Source organism: Pelobates fuscus, chromosome 4 (assembly GCF_036172605.1).
Source record: "Pelobates fuscus isolate aPelFus1 chromosome 4, aPelFus1.pri, whole genome shotgun sequence".
Taxonomy (NCBI): domain Eukaryota; kingdom Metazoa; phylum Chordata; class Amphibia; order Anura; family Pelobatidae; genus Pelobates; species Pelobates fuscus.
In genome coordinates this window covers 22531899-22553423 of record NC_086320.1, presented here as the reverse complement: position 1 = coordinate 22553423, position 21525 = coordinate 22531899, and the positions used below count along the sequence as shown (strand labels likewise).

Here is a 21525-nt window from a genome sequence, read left to right as displayed (position 1 = left end):
ATCGGTAGAGCTTCCGATTTGCTCATGTTGAGTTTTAGGTTGGATATGTCGCCAAAGGTCCTGAAGGCACGGAGGAGGTTGGGGAAAGAGATCGCGGGGTTGTCTAAAAAGAATAACATATCGTCCGCGTAAGCCGCTACTTTATGTTCCGTATGGTGGAGTCGGTATCCGCTGATGCCCCCATCCCGTCTGACCGCCTCTAGAAAAGGTTCCAGAGTGAGGGCAAACAGGAGGGGGGACAGAGGACACCCTTGTCTAGTTCCGTTACGGATGGAAAAGGGGGCCGAGAGAGCGCCGTTCACCCGAATGCGGGCCGTGGGGTCTGTATATAGGGAGAGGATCCATGAGCGGATATGGGGGCCAAATTGCATATGGCGAAGGGTGGCTTCGAGGTATAGCCAATCTACCCGGTCGAAGGCCTTCTCTGCATCGGTGGAGACCAGAATTAGGTTCCTCTTCATCGACCGGGCAGAATGGATCATGTGTAGGGCCCGGATAGTGTTATCACGCGCCTCACGTCCCGGGATGAATCCTACCTGATCCGGGTGGACAAGGGTAGGGAGTGCTCGGGAAAGTCTCATGGCTATGGCTTTGGCGAAAAGCTTGAGGTCTGCGTTAAGGAGGGAGATCGGTCTGTAGCTCCCGCATTCCGCGGGATCTTTGCCCTCCTTTGGAATGACCGTCACGGTGGCGCGTAGAGTATCTGTTGAGAATCGACCCTTCTTCCAGCAAATAGTTGAAGCCTAGTACAATTTGTGGGAGCAGCACGTCCCCGAACCTGCGTAGGTACGAGACGGGCAGACCATCCGGGCCCGGGGCCCTGTGGGTTTTAGATCGTTTGAGCGCAGCGGCCAACTCTTCCACTGTGAGTGGCTGTTCTAGTTCCTCAGCCAGGCCTTCTGGGAGCGTGCGGCCTACGTGTTCCGTAAGGAAGTTCTCTATGTTGCGCAAGTGTTGGGGCGCATCAGTACGTCGGGTGGTATTATCTATGTTATAGAGCTCTTCATAGAAGAGCCTGAAAGTTTGTAGTATATCAGTCGGTGTCCTTTTCATAGTCCCGTCCCGTCCCTTGACCTGGTGTATGTGGTGTTGTCTCTGTCTCTGTTTCAGGGTGCGTGCTAGTGTCCTACCGCATTTGTCTGAGAACTCGTAGAAATGTCTGTTGGATTTGCGAATGGTGAGCAAAAGGTTCTGGGATAGGAGGTCTTTGAGCTGCCGTCGCGCGTCCGTAAGGTGGCGGTAGATATCGTCTGTTTGGTCAGTCTTGTGTCGTGTCTCTAGGGTAGCTATTTCGCGTGTCAGGTCCTGTATCTTAGCGGTATGTTCCCTCTTCCGTTGGGTGCATATACTGATCAGGTGTCCCCGTATGACGCATTTATGTGCCTCCCACATAGTGAGGGGGGCAACGTCCGGTGTGTCATTGTCATCAAAGTATTGGGTCAGTATTTGGGCTACGCGTGAGGTAGTTTCATTGTCCGTCAGAATGTTCTCGTTAAGTCTCCAGTGGCGTTCACTGGGTTTAAAGAGCGGTGATTTGAGTGTGACCTGGACCGGTGCGTGGTCTGAGTCGTGTTGTATGCCAATGGAGGAATCTATCAGGAGGGGGAGATATTCTTGCGCAAGGAAAATATAATCTATTCTACTGTATCTGGTGTGGGCTGCTGAGTAGCAAGTGTAATCCCTGTCCTCGGGGTGCACCACCCTCCAGCAGTCAATCAGGCCTGATTTAGCTAAGGATTGTTTAGCCTGACGTATACAATGTAGGGGAATGGCGCTGGTACCCACAGACGAGTCCATCCGTGGGTCCAGTGGAATGTTGAGGTCTCCGGCCAGGATCAGCGTGCCCTCTCGGAATTTTTCTAACAGTGTGAGGGTTTTAGTCAAGAACCGGTGCTGTCCTTTGTTAGGGCAGTATATCGTGGCGAAGGTGTACTTATGGTCGGCAATATCGCCTTTAACAAATATGTATCTGCCCAGGGGGTCTGCCTGTGAGGCGGAGCTGGTAAAAGGGGTGCTGTGGGAGAAGAGGATGGCTACCCCCGCTCTTTTGGCGTCGGGATGATTGGCATAATAGCCTAGGGGGAATCGTTTATCCCTGATCAGGGGGGCATCCCCCCCCTTCAGGTGTGTTTCCTGAATGAATGCCACCGAGGTCTTCTGAGCCCAGAGGGTGCGTAGTAAATGTCTCCGTTTTTCGGGGGTGTTGAGGCCTCGGACATTATGCGTCCTCAGAATTAAAGGTGCGGGCCGATAGCCCGATGCCATGGCTGAGCACTGGCGCGAGGTGCGGGGAGGTCGGACCGTGGGGTTCCGACGGGGGGGGGGTAGGAGAAGGAGAGGTAAGGGGGATGGAAGAGGAAGGAGAGGTAAGGGGGGGATGAGGAGGGGAAGATAGGAGGAGGTGGGCACCTAGTAGGGGGTCAGGGGTTATAGGCAACCGTGGCCCTAGGTCAAGTGAGGATGACCTTATATACAGGTGGGTCAGTTGCTGGGAGGTCTGGAAGTCGAGTGTGTGAGAACCGTCCGGTGGCACCGGGTGTCACGTTCCCCCGGACCACATTAGGGTAGGTAGGATGTCGTTCAGGGGTCATTCTGGTTAGTGCAAGAGGGGGGGCAACACTTGTGGAGTTAGCGGTCTGTTTGAGGGGCAAGAAGGCGTCCGTAAGGGCTTGTTAGGTGCGGGTCAGCAGTCAGGGCTACGGGACAGCGGGGGCCGGAGGGGGGCCTGGTTGCGTCAAGTACGTTTCCCTGGGGGGGGTCCTCTCCTGGATGGCCCGGGTATTGCGGGGAGGGTGAGGTGGCCATGGTGGTTCTCTCGTCCGGGCCGTATAGTAACAGCGATCTGCTGGGCAGGGGCGGGGGGGAGGGGAGGGGAGAGAGAGGTGCAAGGGGCTACTGGCGGGGCATAGAGAAAGCATACATTCTGACGAGGGGTGCATCAGTTTGCAGGAAGCATACAATTCAAACAACAGTTCGCAAGTATTACAACAGTTGAACCTTAGCTAATTTCCCCGTTAGCTCATTAGGCCCTAAGTCTTAGCTGCTGGGCAAGGGGGGGTCTGCAGGTTCTTTCGGGCAAGAAAGACGTGCGGGGTTGTTGGTGGGTTAGAAAATCAGTGCACAGTCTGGTAAGAGGAAAGCAGCTATGCAAACAGTGTGCAAGGCAAACAACAATTCACATAATATACATAATATACATAATATACAGCAAATGAAGCATGGTCAGGTTCCCCGTGTACACGCGGTATCCCCATCCTAGCCACTGGGCCGAGGAGGGGTCCGCCATGACCCTCGGGCATTAAGGGCATCGGCAGTCTGGTAGCGGGAGTAGAGGCCTGCCCGAGACTGCGTGGCGCCCGGTAGGGCGTGGGCGGTGGGTGCGCTAGCTTACATGTCTCGCCACGTGCCACATAAGATGTTCAGGTGAAGGCTAAGCCACCCACAGGCCCCCCGACCCAGGAACGGAGCGGCCGCCCTAGTTCTAATCTGGGGAGCGTATCGGGTTCGAGCTGGGTCAACAACAGCTTAGTGGCATATTTAGCGGCTGCATGGGTAGTAGGTTTCGGGGAGAGCGAGTCTACTGGTATCAAACACAACAGGTAAAAGAACAGATAATATGCAAATTAACATACAAAACCAATCCAAGTCCCCCCCTCCCGCCAACACCCATCCCCAACCTGGCACTGGGTCCCCCCAGTCTAACAGTGGAAAAGGGAAACGGTTCCCGGGGGCTCTAAACATTATTGGGGAGGCTTGCAGTTCGACATGGGCAGTCGGGCGGGCGGTCGGCTGGGCCTTGGGTAGCGTCCAGAGTCCCGGCTTTGGTGGCAGCAGGTGTCAAGGGAAGCGGTGTGCTCCGGCTTCCCGGGCGAGAGGAGGTCCGTTAGCGGCCGTCCTGGGCAATAATATAAGGGTCCACACCCGTACCCCACCCAAAAGCTATAGATAACGTGGGAAATCGAGTCCCCCCCAGTTGCCTTGAGTGTCCCCAAGATTCCGACCCCGGGCCCCCATGGTCTGCGTGGGAGAGAAAACAACAGTGTACCCCGTGTGCAATATTATATGAGTACTTAGCTGTCATCGAGGCCGTTAGGCAGGTACGTCCGCTTACAGGAGCAATCACAGTGGGCCAGGGGACACCGGGGCCGGGGTTGATACGAGTTCGATTATTCTTCGGGCCCGTTAGGGCCTCCCCATCGGAGAGGCTGTGGGTCTCTACGTGCCTGGTTGCGGAGCTGTGCAGGTACCTCCGGGTGCTCCGGGCGTGGTGGAGGTTGGTCCAGTATCCAGTTGCGGATGGTGACCGGTGGTAGGTCCATCGATCTCAGGAAGCTGGGTACGTCGTTGGGCCATCTCAGGGAGCACCATGTGTTCCCCCGCTTGGCTTGGAGGCTGAAGGGGAAACCCCACTTGTAGGGTATGCGTTTCTCCTGAAGGATGTGCGTGAGTGGCCGCAACGCCCTCCTTGCATCTAGGGTAAGGGCCGATAGATCCTGGTAAAGCGAGACTGCGGCATCTTGGAAGACGACAGTCTGAGCACGTGCGGCCCTCATGATGGCGTCTTTGAGTTGGAAGGACAGGAGGCAGCAAATGACGTCGCGTGGAAGGCCATCTCTTCTGGGGGGGCGAAGGGCCCTGTGGGCTCGTTCAATCTGGTAGTCATCCGGGGCATCCACACCCAAGATATGGGTAAAGAGCTGCTTGAGGGCAGTGTCCAGGTTTTCATTCTCAGCCTCCGGTAGGCCTCTGATTCTTATGTTGTTTCGTCGCCCCCTATTATCCAAATCCTCCACCTGTCTACGGAGCTCGAGCAGAACCGAGCCCTGTCTAGCAGTGGCATGATCAGCGGTTTGGGAGTGCTGGATGGCCCTGATATTCTCCCCCTCCAGCTCCGTGACTCTTTCCTCCAGGGCAGTGAGGTCTCTGCACACCTCCTGGATTTCCTCTCTGATCGCCGTCCTTAGTTCCGTTACCAGTGCAGTTTTATCGCTTTTGGATAGCATGTTGGCAGATATAGAGGCCAGTTCAGCGGTAATGTGCCTTAACTGGTCACTTCCCACCGGGCCCGGTTCCAGACCTGCGTTGTTGTCCAGGTCCGGGGAAACGGCCGCCATTTTGTCCGCGTGTTTCGCGGCTCGGGGGCCGTCCGGGTAGGCAAGGAAATCATCCAGCGGTCCGGTATTTTTCCTCGGTGGGCTAGTGCTTGAGGGTCCTGGGGTGCCCTGGCGTTTCGTTCTCCCCATATTAGGCGTGAAATGTGGCATTTATAAGGGGCTTTGTGGTCCGGGTTCGCGGAGCTCCGGCGATGTGCGACTCACTCCATGCACGGCAAGCCACGCCCCCCGCAGGGATATTTTTATGTTTCATGTACAGATAGTTATAGAGAGAGAGAAATAGCATAAACACTGTAACTATTATAGACTGCAGAGTATATTAGTATTATAAACGTCTTTATAGGCTATAGGGTGCTTTATAGGATAAAAAAACAATATTTTCTTATAGAGTTCAGGGTAAAAAGCAACATAGGCTTATAGAGTGCAGGGTAAAAAGCAATATAGGCTTATAGAGTGCAGGGTAAAAAGCAATATAGGCTTATAGAGTGTAGGTTAAGCGATTTATAGGCTGATAGAGTGCAGAGTAAGCGATTTATAGGCTGATAGAGTGCAGAGTAAAGCAATATAGGCTTAAAGAGTACAGGGTAAAAAGCGACTATGGTCTATATAGAGTGCAGGGTAAAAAGCGACTATGGTCTATATAGAGTGCAGGGCAAAACATGACTATGGTCTATATAGAGTGCAGGGTAAAACATGACTATGGTCTATATAGAGTGCAGGGTAAAACATGACTATGGTCTATATAGAGTGCAGGGTAAAACGTGATTATGGTCTATATAGAGTGCAGGGTAAAACGTGATTATGGTCTATATAGAGTGCAGGGTAAAACGCGATTATGGTCTATATAGAGTGCAGGGTAAAACGCGATTATGGTCTATATAGAGTGCAGGGTAAAACGAGATTATGGTCTATATAGAGTGCAGGGTAAAACATGACTATGGTCTATATAGAGTGCAGGGTAAAACACGATTATGGTCTATATAGAGTGCAGGGTAAAACGCGATTATGGTCTATATAGATTGCAGGGTAAAACATGACTATGGACCATAGTCATGTTTTACCCTGCACTCTATATAGACTATAATAGCGTTTTACCCTGCACTCTATATAGACCATGCAGGGTAAAACGCGCCTCGTTTTTTACCCTGTCATGATCTCCAGAGAAGGGGAGGGATGAAGTCCTTGTCCCCTGATGATGGAGCCTGAGATGTTTAATGGACAGGACGTTCTGAGAGACGGTTCCGCTAAATCGGGGTGTTCTCGGAAGTCGCGTTGGGCCCTTCCAATGGTGTTTAGGTGGTAAGGTGCCCGCCTTGTTAGCCAGCATCTTGGAGAGGACTTCTTCCCCCGGAGCTGCCCTGAAAGTCGGTCGGGGAAATTGAGGGAAGTCCGACCTGTTGGTTCACACCCTTTCGGTCTGTGGAGCCAGGATCGTACAACAGTATGCTTATTGCCACTCAGTGTGCCTCTGTGTATAACTGGGGTCTACCCATACCAGAACTTCCGCAGGATATGGGTAGTGGTCTGAGAATGAGGACACCCTCAGTAGGACCGGGATGAGCGGTCTGCAATGTCGGGACGTAGCCCGAGTATGGGAGACGTGAAGGCCTCCCTATGTAATCCAAGGGTTCATCCTTATATGTCCTAGAATTGTGGATTTTGCCAGTATTGTGAGTTCTCCTTCTCGGTTAAGGGAAGGGCTTACGGATCCTCCAGTTGAAGCATAGAGGTGTCGGAACACATGCCTCTAGTGTGCCCTGGTCTGTGCATACAATGACAGAGCGTACACTGAAGGTAGAAGCCCTAGAAAAGGGCGCGGGGGGTCATCCCTTTGTACCTATGCCACTAGCACCAGAGTAAGACTAGCCTGGGGGGTCACCCAGCGTAGGGGGTCACCCCTGTATGTATGTCTCTTATGGCATGTTGGGACACTCTTTCGGTCTGTGGGGTACCGGACAGGTGTCAGGTACGGTAGTACACTTATTGCCACTAGTGGGCCTCCACGTACAACTGGGGGTCACCCAGAATTGTTTAATTCAGTACCACTTAGAGATTTCCTGGGAGTGGTCTGAGGAGGGGGTCACCCTCAATAAGACCGGGATGAGCGGTCAGTAATGTCGGGACGTAAGCCCGTGTATGGGGAGGTATGGTAGCCTCCAAATTATCCAAGGGGTCACCCTTATTGGATATAGTACTGTGGAGATTTGGCAGCACCGTGAGCTCTCCATCCTGGTTCTGTCGACATACATGTATCCATTGTGTTCCGGTCTGTGCATACAGTAACAGATCGTCCTCCGTGGCTATCAGCCCGTCCTAGGGCGTGGGGGTTAAACCCCAGTGTATATATGTCCCTGGTACTGGAGTAGGATTCGCTTGGGGTTCACCCAGCGTAGGTGGTTCACCCCAGTATATGTATGTCAGTAGGACAGGGACCAGATTCGCTTAGGGGTCACCCAGCGTAGGGGGTTCACCCCGGTATATGTATGTCAGTAGGACAGGAACCAGATTCGCTTGGGGGTCACCCTCCCTCCCCCCCCAAACATAAGACAGGCACCACACACACTACAGCCACAACACTCACGTGATCAACACATCACCCACACACAGCTACCCCACAAACACAACCCATGAAGCCTCAAGGCGTAACAGCATACTGTACTCGCAATAACCTCTCGAACCCGACGAACAGCAACACACAGACCTCTCATAGAACCCAGGCCACCATAGCCGACTCACACACCAACACCCACGATGGGAATCGACAACAGGAGACCCACGAACGAACCACACACACTACCACTCTAGTGACTGAATATCCTGATCCCAGAGCCACGATCACATGGGGAATGAGGATAGCTCTCCTTTCCAAGGAACCCACATCGCACATACAAACAACTCAGCTGACCGAATTACACAAAGCTAGGATATAAGACACAGGAAGGAGAGGAGGGAGAACAACATAACTGGGATAGACCTGGGAGCCCACCACGCACTGAAAACAAACGCCACTCGCTCCAACCACCCACGACCACAAGACAACCTTATCACGAGAGTTACATCTACATATCACTTACTGTTTCTCCAAAAATACACAGCGCAGAATACAGTTTACAAAGGAGCACACATTTAGGGATCGGAACCTCGGAGCCCTTAGGAGCCACCGACATGTGTGCCCATATAGATATCTCACACACTTTACTAATACCATTCTATGCAACCCCAACATAGGACCTACGTAACCCACACGATCCATACTGCAAAGGCATATTACAACCAGATAATCCTGAACAAAAAACACAACAGTGTACCCCACCTAAGAAGACCAAATCTCCTTATAAGAAGATAAACCTCTACTAGGACCTGCGAGTCCACTATGTTTCAGATATACGCTCTCATTTGTGACCTGCGTGTCACCACACTGTATTAAGATACTCAATAATCCTCCTATTTGAATGAAATCGCAACACTCATATGGGACCTGCGAGTCCACACTGCTTTTCGAAGTAATGATGAAAAATATACAATAAAAAATATATTTACAAAAGAAATGTACAAATATTAAAATACAAGTTATGGGAATTGAATATACTTTGTATAACAATATTATATATTTTAAGAAAAATAGAATGTAGAAGTATGTTTTCCCAGGTTTATTAAATATTCTGACTGACACAATCATTCTTTCTTTCTTATTCCATAACGAGTCATTGAAAGCTCTGTACATACAAATCCACTTCTTATCATGGAGCTGAGAGCACAGCCGGTCAGAAACCTACTGTTAACGAGATACATGCTCTGTCTGCGTGCTGCCAAGTCTTACATCTGTGTCTGCTGGTAAAGCAGTGCAAGAGGGGTGATTTGGGGAACAAAATAGATCTGCTGACACAGAGCTAAAATTAGTCAAAAGATTAGATTAATCTCATTGCACTAATGATTTGTTTTCAGAGGGCTGGGAATTCTCTGTCCTATCTTAGCTTGGGTAATGTGTCAAGCTGTGATTATAATAGAAAACCAATGCATTTATGACACTGGTCTTCCAATCAGGACACTATCATATGGAAAAAGAAACACTGAGGTGAACCTCTGCAAGATGAAAACAAGATTATGCACAAATTTGCCACGTAATTGCTCTAGTTTCTGATAAATCACCAGTCATGGGGCAGATTGTGCCATGTGTGAGGTACACCTTGTGCTACTTTTTATTAGTTGTCCCTTTCATTTTGCAATCATTTTTCAGAGGACGCAGATACCTGCTGTCTGTTAACACTCTGCTCTGCGTGATCTTTTTTCATTTAACAGCGTAAGCTTCAGTTTCAGCATCCTTAGCCTGTTTGTTTGCTTCATCATTCCCCATCTCTCCCTAACTGCTGTGCAATATAATAGATTATATCAGGCTTTAAACTAATACATGCACAGCCCTCCGCACAGGGGGTAGGATAACATTATGTGACATACATGTGACTGTCTCCAGCTGACATAATCACAGACGTATCAAATTTTAAAATAAAATCAAAGCAAAATTAAGGAAGTATAAAAAGCAACATATAACAACAATTCAACTTACACCATGGGATCTCTACTAATTAATATGATGTGGAACTCATTAGAAAGCAGAGGAAGGTGGTTCACATTTTTAGTGAATTTTACAGTGGATGCATTAAAAAATGCTAAATAACACATTGAAAACAAATAAAATGCCCACATTTTAATTTAATGCAATTCCAAAGTATTTCCTGCATCTGCAGTGAGTTCTCAATAACGTGGGAAGTGGCTCAACCAATCAGAATGTTCCAATTATTTTAAGTAAAAAATATTCCCTAAACCCCCACCCATCACCTGACACAAATCCATTCATTGGGTATGATGTGTGCTATTGTTGCCTGAGCAGCATGACAAGGGAGGTAAGGGCTTGGTCTGTGCAAATATTTGGATGGGCAGTTATAGATTCCTCCTGAGTTTATTTTTATTTTTTTTAAGATTAGTTAGGAGTTAAGTGTTGATTGAAAGCACCTCTGTTTTCAAAGATTAAATGGTTTATTTTATATACAGCATTGTCTTTGAAAGATAGAGTTATCATCTTTGGCTTGGTGTATCTAACCGTGTTCTCTCTTTTTCTAGGTTTGGGAGGAGCAGTAGGTTATATGCTTGGTGGATTGGACTGGACTCAGACTTTCTTTGGAAGTTTTTTCAAGTCTCAAGAGCAAGTGCTTTTCTTTTTTGCAGCCATTATTTTTACTGTATCAGTTGGCCTTCACCTTTTTAGCATTGAAGAAGAACAGTACAGTCCTCTACAAGATCGCATTGAAGATGAGGGAGATACCTTATCGAGTGTGAAATTAAACAGTACCCTTGCACCCATGTCTCGATTAAATGTCATCAGTGAAGAAGATCCTTACTTAAACTATTCAGACGATGTTCAGTCAGAGAACAACCTCAACTTAGAATTTCTGGAGGTGGACATCAAGAGAAGTAAAAGCGATTCTGTCTTACACATGCCTGATGCAACTTTAGATTATGAATCAGAGCTACTTTTTTTGAGTGAGATTGAGCCCTCTATTTTTCAAGATTGTTCGTACCCAAACACTCCACACAGCACCAGCCAGGAACTAATGAGGTCTAAATTTAACCGTCTTTCTGCGTTCCTCAGGGAAAATGAAAGAGAAGAAGAAATGTTGCTTGATAATCACATCAACGAAGCCAAAGTCCCAAATGGCAGTGATTTGTTACCAAAAGAGAATATGAATGGACACACCAGAATTGGCATGAAACAGTCTTGTACTGCAAACTCCATGCGCCGAAAAAGGCATATGTTTTATCGACAGCCATCTTATACCTTCTCATACTATGGAAAAGTAGGTTCCAATCGTTACCGTTTCAGAAGAGCAAACGCTATCTTGTTGATAAAGTCATCTCGTAGCATGAATGATATATACGACATGCAGAAAAGGCTACGTCAGAGGCAAAGACACAGAAACCAGAGTGGAGCTACCAACTCCAGTGGGGATACAGAAAGTGAGGAGGGAGAGACTGAAACCACAGTTAGGCTCCTCTGGCTCTCTATGTTAAAGATGCCCAAAGAACTAATGCGTTTGTGTGTTTGCCACTTGTTAACCTGGTTTTCCATCATTGCTGAAGCTGTATTCTACACTGATTTTATGGGACAGGTCATATTTGAAGGCGACCCCAAGGTAGGCTTGAGCAGAATGTTACAGGCACCCCAGTTCTTCTCTTTGACGCTTTCTCTTGGTCTGTGTTTTGGTCTCACTTTGTCCATTGTCTTGTTTATTTTCTGCAGGCTCTCTTTAATTCAACAGAATTGTATAACTACAATGCTGGGGTTCAGATGGGATGCTGGGGGCTCGTGATTTATGCTGCTACTGCTGCAATTTGCTCAGGTAAGACCCTTTCAAGCCTTCTATTATATATATCATATCATTATGATATCTCTTATAATGAACAACAACAAAAAAAGTTGTAAAAAAGTATAGTGTTAAAAGTTGAGCTGATTTCTTAATGATATTTAGCAGCAACAGAGTGGGAGCTTATTCCACTTATTTTAAAAATGTCTGTCCTGCAGTGTCCTCCTTCAGTTCCCTTCTTATTTTGAGGTTTCATTGTCAGCTGAGTATCCCTGTCTGTTGTTGTTTATTGATTTCTAATTAAAGGGATGCTCTAAACACCAAAATAACTTTAGCTTAACCCCTTAAGACCGCAGGACGTACTATGCTGTCCTTATTTTGGTGGCTCTAAAAGCCGCAGGACGGCATAGTACGCCCTGCGATCTTATGTACTTACCCGGTCGCCGGCGATCCCACGCCGGCGATCGCGGTATGGGGGACTTACCTGGGAGCCCAGGGAGTCCCCCTGCGTCCTCTTCAGCCGCCCAGGGCCATGTGATCGCGAGGTCCTTGCGAGGACCCCGCGATCACATGGACGGCATAGCCGTCCAAGGCATTGCCAGCAGGGGGAGTGCCTGTAATGACAGGTACTCCCCCTGCTGTCTGAAAATAAAATAAAAAATGTTAAAACAGTGTAAAAATAAATTATATATACTTAGATCATATATATATTTATTATATATATGATCTAAGTATATATATACACACATATACACACATACACATAAATATGCATACACTGTCTACGTGTATTTTAATATTAATATATACATAATTATATATATATATTAATATCAAAATACACGTACAATGATATTGATTAAATATATATATAATTTTCATTATATATATATTTATATATAATAAAAATAAATAAATATATAAATACGTTAAAAAAATAAATTAAAAAAATAATAAAAAAATAATAAAAAATAAAATAGATAAAAATATATAAACATGCGTAATTTCGTTCTAACTGTATTTTAAAATTAATATATATATATTGATATCAAAATACATGTAGAACGAAATAATATATATATCTATATACATAAGTATATACGTATATATCACTATGTATATACCTATATATAAATAAAAATAATTAAAAAAAATTATATACATATATATGCACACATATATATATATATACACACATATATATATAATAATTCTACGCATATATTTATGTAATAACTTTACATAATTAGGTCATTTTATTAATTACAATTTGCAGGACCTGCCTGCCAACCCAGGCCAAAAGTTCAGGGAATTACATTGTCTAGCACTATATTTAACTCTGTAACTTTCCAAGACACCATGAAACCTGTACATGGGGGGTACTGTTTTACTCGGAAGACTTCGCTGAACACAAATATTAGTGTTTCAAAACAGTAAAATATATTACAACGACGATATCGTCAGTGACAGGGAAATTTTTTGCATTTTTCACACACAAATGGCACTTACACTGACGATATAATTGTTGTTTTTATGGTGTTTTCAAAAGTTACAGAGTCAAATATAAGGTTTGCGTTTCAGTTTTTTCACATTAAAATTCGCCAGGTTGCCTTTGAGACCGTATGGTAGCCCAGGAATGAAAATTATCCCCATGATGGCATACCATTTGCAATAGTAGACAACCCAGGGTATTGCAAATAGGGTATGTTCAGTTTTTTTAGTAGCCACTTAGTCACAAACACTGGCCAAAATTTGCGTTCAAATTAGTTTTTTGCATTTTCAAATATTAACACTAACTTTGGCCAGTGTTTGTGACCAAGTGGCTACTAAAAAAGACTGGACATACTCAATTTGCAATACCTTAGGTTGTCTACTTTTGCAAATGGTATGCCATCATGGGGGTAATTCTTATTTCTGGGCTACCATATGGTCTCAAAGGCAACGTAACCAATCTGGCGAATTTCAATGTAAAAAAACTGAAATATGTAACACGCTATATTTGACCCTGTAACTTCCCAAAACACCATAAAACCTGTACATAGGGGGTACTGTTTTACACGCGAGACATCGCTGAATACAAATATGTGTATTGTATTGCAGTAAAAGCAAACAGTATTATGACATCACAGTTAGAATGTCACGTAGAACTAAAAAAAATTAAAAAATTCTTATTTTCTCCCATTTTTTAAATATTTTTTTCATATTAAATTATGTTCCATACCTAAATATTTGATGTTAAACGAAAGCCCAGTTTCCCCTGAATAAAATGATATATAATAATGGGGGGTGCATTTAATATGAAAGAGGTGAATTACGGTTGGACAGACATATAGCGCAAATGCCAGGTTTTGTTTACGTTTTTTTGGATCACAACTTGTACATTTGGCTGCGGTCTTAAGGGGTTAATGGAGTAATTTTGCTGTATAGGTCATGTCCCTGCAGTCCCCCTGCTCAGTGTTCAGCCATTTATTATTATTTAGGAGTTAAATAACTTTGTTAATGCTGTCTTAGCCACACCTCCTCTGCATATGACCTACACGGTCTCTCCTGTAAAGTGAGATTGTTAAACTACCTTTATTGCACATTCTGTTTAATTTGGAATTTCTTATCTCCTGCTCTGTTAATAACCAGCAGGAATTCCCAATCCTATTCTGACGTGCATTCTTAGTTAAAGGTTCATGCAGAATACCTGATGGAGCTCATCTTTTTTTCTTAACAAATTAGAGGTAAATTAACTCTGGAACTAGAGTGTAATATCCATCTGAAACATTTACGTGCACAAATGTATTCCTATTAATATTATTATACAGCACATTCTGCAGAGCTAAATGAATAAAATGTTAACTTGAACAAAAGGTTAATGAGGATCCTCATTGAACATGCAATTTAGAGAAAGTGTGATCTAAAAACACAAGAGGAATGTGTGAGAATGTAGGAAAGCAGAATTACAAGGTGAGGAAATGAAGTGGACATTGGAGCAGCTAATTTTGTTGAGCAATGAAGAAACAGATTTAGGGAGTGACCATTGCCCAACGAGACCATATGCTAGCCAGAAGAGATATGTTTTAAGGGACTTCTTAAAGGCATCTTCCCGACACCAGAACAGATTAATTGAAATATAGTTGTTATAGTGCTTTCATTTAGGAGTTCGCTCATGCTCGCAGCCAGTCTGCGGTGTCTCTGTCCGAGGCAGGCTGCGGCTTCCTGCTTTAAGAATCTAAGAGCACCGGAAGCGAAGGGGACATTCATAAAAAACTGTTTAACCCCTAAAGGTAAACTGGTGCCAGAAGTATCCTAGCACAATAACAACATCATTCTGAAGACTATAGTAAAGTATGATGGGGGTGGGCGGGGTCAAGCTGTTCTGTAACAATAGAGCAGAGAAATACTGTAAGCGAGAGTCCGCAGTATGAGTATGAGATGAGGACTTCGTATATGTCTTTGGAGCAGGGAACTGGGAAGAATTCCGTCAACTTTCAACACTTTCATTTGTGTTGTATTGCTAGATTATATTTTGCGTCTCATTTAAGGTTAATACAGACCTTTTCTAGATCCTGTGCAAGTTAACATTTAAGTGTATGGTACATGTGAGATAGAAAGTATTGCATATTTGTGAAAACTACAGTTTTTTGTTATCATTGAAGGAACAAACCGTAACCCCATAATGCAAGGATGCAAAAGGGCCACCGTCGTTTTAAATAGTGTTTACATAAATCAACGTAACGTTTGATGGCATTGATAGACCGTCATCCATTAAAAGTACCAGCAGGATTAAATCCCTGTTGGTACCAATCCTACAGTAAGTAGCATTAGGGGCTGGATTAGGGGAAAAGTAAGAGATGGGATTGGGACAAGATAAGGGGTGGGATTAGGGGCAACGGTGTATACATGTGAATTTCCCTGTGAAAAACACACAAAAGAGTTAAATGTAACCAGCAAATTTGATCAAGGTTCATGATAAAATGGTTAAAGGAAAAGCATCCAAATACTCTTAGTTAAATAGCCTGGTGGATGTGCTATCTACAAATAGTGACTATTGTAATGTCACCATACCTCATTTTGCAAAGTTTTAGCTTTAAACCCATAATTCACTCGTTACAATATTTGTTTTATAACTTAGAAATATTAATTCATATCATAGTCCTATTAGCCATTTTAAGAATCAGGGTCATAGACCATTGCTGGTGACAACCACTTTAAGTGCCATGGAGATGCTCTTTGCAATGACCCACTATGTCTGTGTTAATCACATGATTCTCTCAGCACACATTAATTATTCTTTGTAACGACTCTATATTCTTTTGTGCAGCCTTGTTACAGAAATACTTGGATAACTACGATCTTAGCATCAAGGTGATTTACATCTTGGGGACACTGGGATTTTCCATTGGTACGGCAGTGATGTCCATCTTCCCAAATGTCTACGTCGCCATGATTTCAATCAGCACTATGGGAATCGTCTCCATGAGCATCTCATACTGCCCATATGCTCTGTTAGGACAGTACCATGAAATTAAGGAGGTAAGTGGATTTCATCTCTAGAGGTTACTCACAGTTGGTGTTTTATCATGAATAAAAACATGAAGCTAGTTAAAACTTTTTTTTTGTTAAGTTTTATTTCAATTGAAGTTCAAATGGACAATTACAGTTATTTATATTCTGCAGTGCTGACGATAGGTAAAACATGAAAAACATTTAATTCAAACAAAATAAGTTGTAAAAAAGAGAGCCCTGCCCAAAGGAGCTTACAATCTAAGCACCCCAATGAGAAACATTAATTGCGCAAGGTACCTAGACAGTTATGAGCAACAGCTTCGAATGTGCCTCCTGGTTTCATTTATGAATTTTGAAAGTTAAGAATATTGTTAGTATTAATAAAATACATAAAGGGACACTATAGTCAGTGTGTATAGTCAGTTGCTGCTGAGTTGTGAACATTCACAGCATACTCCCAATCAAAATTTGTTAGATGTATGTCCCTCCTAAATTATTTAGCTCCTACCATTCTAGTTTCCATTCTAATTCTATTATTATTAATTTAAGGGATACTATAAGCATCAAAACATCTTTAGCTTGATTAAGCAGTTTTAATGTATAGATCATGCCCCATACAGTGTTACTGCTCAATTCTCTGCCATTCAGCAGTTCAATTAATATTTTTTTATGCCACCTAGCCACACCACTCCACACCAGACCTGGCAACACCACTCCTGGCTGTGTCTGACACACCCTGCATGGAAATAAAAATTATTTCATTTTTGATCAAATGTTAATTTGCTTTAGAAATGTGTTTCTCTTGCTCTGTAAATTGAACGTTAATCACACACAGGGGGCTCCTGCAAGTTCTAGCAAGTTATTGACAGAGCAGAAGATAAGAAATTCTAGATTACATAGTGTGAAATAAAGGAAGTGTAAACATTAGACCAGTCTTTACAGGAAATGTGTAGGGACAGCAAGGGCATGGTTTATACACCAAAACAGCTTAATTAAGCTATAGTTGTTTTGGTGCCTATAGTGTTCCTTTAATGAGAGCCTGCATAGAAAATGTGAAGTTTTTACTATGTTTCTAATATAACATATCATAATGTGTAACTTACATTGTAAACATGGTGATTTTTTTTTTTTTTACCTTACAGTACATTCATCACAGTCCTGGCAACTCAAAACGTGGTTTTGGCATAGACTGCGCAATCCTGTCCTGTCAGGTTTACATCTCTCAGATCTTGGTGGCGTCTGCGCTCGGAGGTGTGGTTGATCTTGTTGGCACAGTTAGAGTTATACCTTTGGTGGCCTCAGTGGGCTCCTTCTTGGGATTCCTCACTGCAGCTTTCTTGGTCATCTACCCTGAGGTTCCAGAAGAAGCTAAAGAAGATCCAAAGCATCGGAATGATGAAGACAAGGAGATCAGCCCCTCTGTGGATCCAGAGAAGCCCACCGTGCTAAAGCTCTCTCCCAAGGGGGCGGCAGCTTCTGCTGAAGTGGAAGTAGAGTCAGCTGTTTGAGCCACTCCCGGATCAGACTCAAACACATTCCACAAAGCAAGGAGCAGAACCTCACAAAGATCGGGGACAATAACAACCCTCTGCTGTGTTCTAGATGGAGCAATATATATATATATATATTTGCTGCAGGTTTGGGGATAAAGAGAGCTTATCCTACTATACTTTTTCAAATTAATTTATTGATGAAAACAAACAAATAAATTAAATGAAAACTTATGTAGTTTTCCAATATACTTTTAGTTACTCTGATTATGCCTTTGTTTGCATGTTTTCTACTTTAAAGTAGAGTATAAGGTTAAAAAAAACAACTCCATTTACAGAAATGTTTGCCGTTTTTTTATGACGATTTGACTTACATTTTACTGTTCGTTTTGCACTAAGCAATTCAGATTTTTGCCAGATGTGATACTCGAATAGATCTCACTTTAACCCGTCAAGTGCATTAGGCGCTGCACGATGAGTTGGGCAGATGTGCCACTGCTTTACTACCAACAGTTCATGTTACTACAGTAGCAAACGCAATATGCTGCATATCTATCTGACACACAAAGGGTTTACAAACATGTTTGCAGTCTTTCTTTTTTTTTTTACCCGCTAACCTGATTTTTGTCAACAAGTGAAAAAGGAAATGCACTTCTGCTTGATTCAAGTTGAAATTCAATTTAAACATCGTTGGTAATGCCATTTAACTTTCAGATAAATCCGTCCCATGGCTGGACACCTTTGGAATGAGGTTTTACAATAAATCCATGTTTTTTTTTCTCTGCATTTCTTTTTCACTTGTGGTTGAGCAATCTGCAATAAGCAATACCAAAAACGTGTCTGTCTACCAAACGTTAGACTTATTTAATCTCAGTTTGTGTGGACATGTCCGTATTGAATAGTAGTTTGAAAAGCATGGCTAGGTTGGTCTTTATTTACCACAGTTCTTTGTTGGACAGTGGGAAAGCAAAGGATTATGGGAATTACAGTCCAACCAAAACTGCCGGCCAAGGTTGGATTCCCCTGACATAGATGTATATTTCTCTCATTTGTATTGTATGTTCCTTCCTATGGACAGCTCACAGTTTTTTCTTTCCTCTCCATTCCGCTGTATAATCCATTTGTGGTGGCTGGCACATGATATGCCATAAAGTCGGTTTATGGTAAATATGAGACTGTGTGGTTCTATCTAGTAAGGACCACGCCTATGGTATAAACTGTAATATAGACCTGGGATTGGTTATTTAAGGGCAATCTATGTCCCTGACTAAATGCCGGCTTTCATTATTGTAAACGGCTGGCTAGCAGAGATTAATGATAGTGGTCCAGATGCACTTTACCAACCTCTTGGCTACTTTGAGAATTTAATTTTCTGATTTCCCATTGTATGTGCTGAATGCTGTACGTTGTTTTTCCTGATTAGAATCATTATTTTGCACTTACTCTAGTTTTGGCAATCCTTGCACTCCCCATGTTCCCAGCTGCCATTTCTCCAAGCCCTTGTGTCCAATTAATTCATTTCACAAGTTGTGAGTAAACATATAATTATACCTGGTAAAACATTTCTGAGCAGGCAGGATGAGGTTTATAAAGTACACTCACTAAATCATATAGTATGAAAATGAGATTTTAAAGATCTAAGATCAGTAACATGTCCAGGTTGTGTCTGGATTAAGATAAGCAATATATTCACACGTTTCCTAGTGTGTAGCTCAGTATTGTGTATTTCATGGAAATACCTTATTGTTGGTCCGCCTTGGATGTCCTTCCGTATTCCTTTAATTGCTATCTATCTGTCACTTGTTCTAGATCAGAGGGCACTCTCCAGCCTGCGGTGTGATTACAACTTCCATAACTCAAAGGTTTCCAGTCCAAATCCTGGTACCTCTAGAACCCTGCACACTGTAAGGCTCTCTGTCATTTTCAAATAAAGGAGGGGCATGTGATTAGAACTACCAGTAATGTAGGTTCCAGCGTCCTGGAGGTTTTGCATGTCTATTTGTAAGCGTAGTTCCTATAGGGAAATGTACTGAAAACTTTATAGGAACTCTCCAGTAAAAAAAAATCTAGAGTTGTTATTTGTACAGATATATTTTTACTGGATAGTTTCTTAAAATTTTTAGATTACTGCATACCTATTTATGCATGAGCATTAAGATCCCGTTTATTCCAGCACCGGAAATTCTCCTTGCTGAAACTGGAACTACACTAAGGCAGCAAACCTGTCTGTCAAGCAGGCAGCCGGCATGTTTTACTGAGTGGATTCATACAGGGCTGATTTCTCTTAAATCTGCACTATTGTAAACTAAAGCAGAGGGGGACATACAGTCAATAACTAAAGGAATTCAGCAAGCATATGTGCTTTAGGTGAGCAGAATATAACTTTAAATCAGAGACGCAGTCACTCGGTGCCAACCTTCTTATAGCGGTTTTATAGGTACCTGCTGAGCTGCAGTAATCAATCAATGTGAATGGTATGTTACCCTGTCTGCATTGCTGGGATGGTTTGTCAAGCAAATATGAGCAAAAAAGGCTCCTATCTGCCCTTAGAGTACTGGAGCCTCACTTTTAAACAATTTATAAATCTGGATCCTGACAGCTTATATATCAGAATTTTAATCTCTAATCTTTCAAATCCTAAGGCCGAAGCTTGGTAGCTGCGTAGAAAAGTCTATGTAAACAGACATATATATTTAATGCTTTTGCCTTACCTTTTTTGGCCTCTTTATTGACTCATAAGCTGCTGTGGCTGATATGTTTTGCCTTTTAAAGTAAACATAACATTGAATAATTATAGAAAATTAGCTCCTACATCTAGACCTAGCATCCTCAGACTGCAGCTTAATGTTTGATATCACAACGATCTTCTAGAACAGAATCCCACAAGTAGCTATTGCCCGCATTGTCCCCATCGGTAAGGGATGTCTGGCTTACACGTTTAGTAAGACAAATCCCTTGCCTGTCGAGTATAAATTCTGCTTAATGAACTAGCCCCTGGTTTGGTTAACGGTGCACCTTTCATGAACAAATGATACAGTAGATGATCAAATGGCTTCTATATGTTTGTGTTTGCTAGCAATTTGACTAGTGTAGATTTCATTTTACATATATAGCCTTTGACCCTGCCGCTGTACCATCGACACAGAGGTAAAGAATAAAAACATGGCCTCCACAGACGGCCACCCTGTGTTTTGTGGAAGGAAGAGAAAGTTATGTTTAAGTAAAAGGTTTGTTGACTAAATTGTGAATTGTAATGAACTGAAATCCTGATGACACAATACAGCTAAGAAAAGTATTCCAAATCGTCTGTTAGCCTCAATTAGAATTTAGTTTTCAGTTCACCGATATTCACCAATTTGTTAACAAACCTTTAAGCATAAAATGCAATCAGTTGATTTTCTGGCAGTTGTAACAACATAATCTATAGATTACATCTTTACCTACCTGAAAGGGGCATTATCATTCACGCAGAACCCTTTAAGAATCCTATGATTTCCTAAAGGATTTTGTGTCTAGCTGTAATTTATAAATTATAGTAGTTTATTAATAAAGAATGGGTCTTTTATTGTAAAACTCCCAATGGACAGATCCGCTCTGACATTTTGTTTTTCACTGAACGCTGATCGTACTTGACTTCATAAATATTGATAGTGATTTATTTAAACAGATATTTTAAAACCTCTGCTGAGGGGTTTATGGATTTACTAATTATGTTTTTACATTAAACTGTGAATTGTCAGTAGTGGTGAATGATTTTAGGCCGAAATAATCTGGGGAACAAAAACCTGATTTGGTGAATTTTTATAATCTACCAATTATGACAATTCCCAAGTTTTATTCCCATCTATTCGAATATTGATAAATAACACTGACAATCAAGTAATTTATTATTTTTTACAGTGAGCTGCTAATCACACTCTAATAGAAGTGTTAATAAAAGAGAAGTGTGTTTGTTTGTTTTTTTAAACTGTTTCAGAGGCCATGCGAGAATCATCATCTTGATACAAAGGCCTGCCATGCTGAAACAAAACAGCATTTCTGGCATTATTTTATGTTTCCGGTAACCAG

The 21525-nt window shown here is 43.2% G+C and overlaps 1 protein-coding gene across 1 annotated transcript in view; it reads left to right on the top strand.

The window, feature by feature from the left end:
- Positions 1 to 21123, top strand: part of SLC45A4 (solute carrier family 45 member 4) — a 117463-nt gene extending 96340 nt beyond the window's left edge. Inside the window, exons 5-8 of the mRNA XM_063451011.1 lie at positions 10233 to 11302; positions 11410 to 11509; positions 15783 to 15994; positions 17110 to 21123. Of these exons, the coding sequence (XP_063307081.1) occupies positions 10233 to 11302; positions 11410 to 11509; positions 15783 to 15994; positions 17110 to 17475 (1748 nt within the window). The 3' untranslated portion in view covers positions 17476 to 21123. The remainder of the gene's footprint in view (positions 1 to 10232; positions 11303 to 11409; positions 11510 to 15782; positions 15995 to 17109) is intronic.
- The last annotated feature ends 402 nt before the right edge of the window (positions 21124 to 21525 follow it).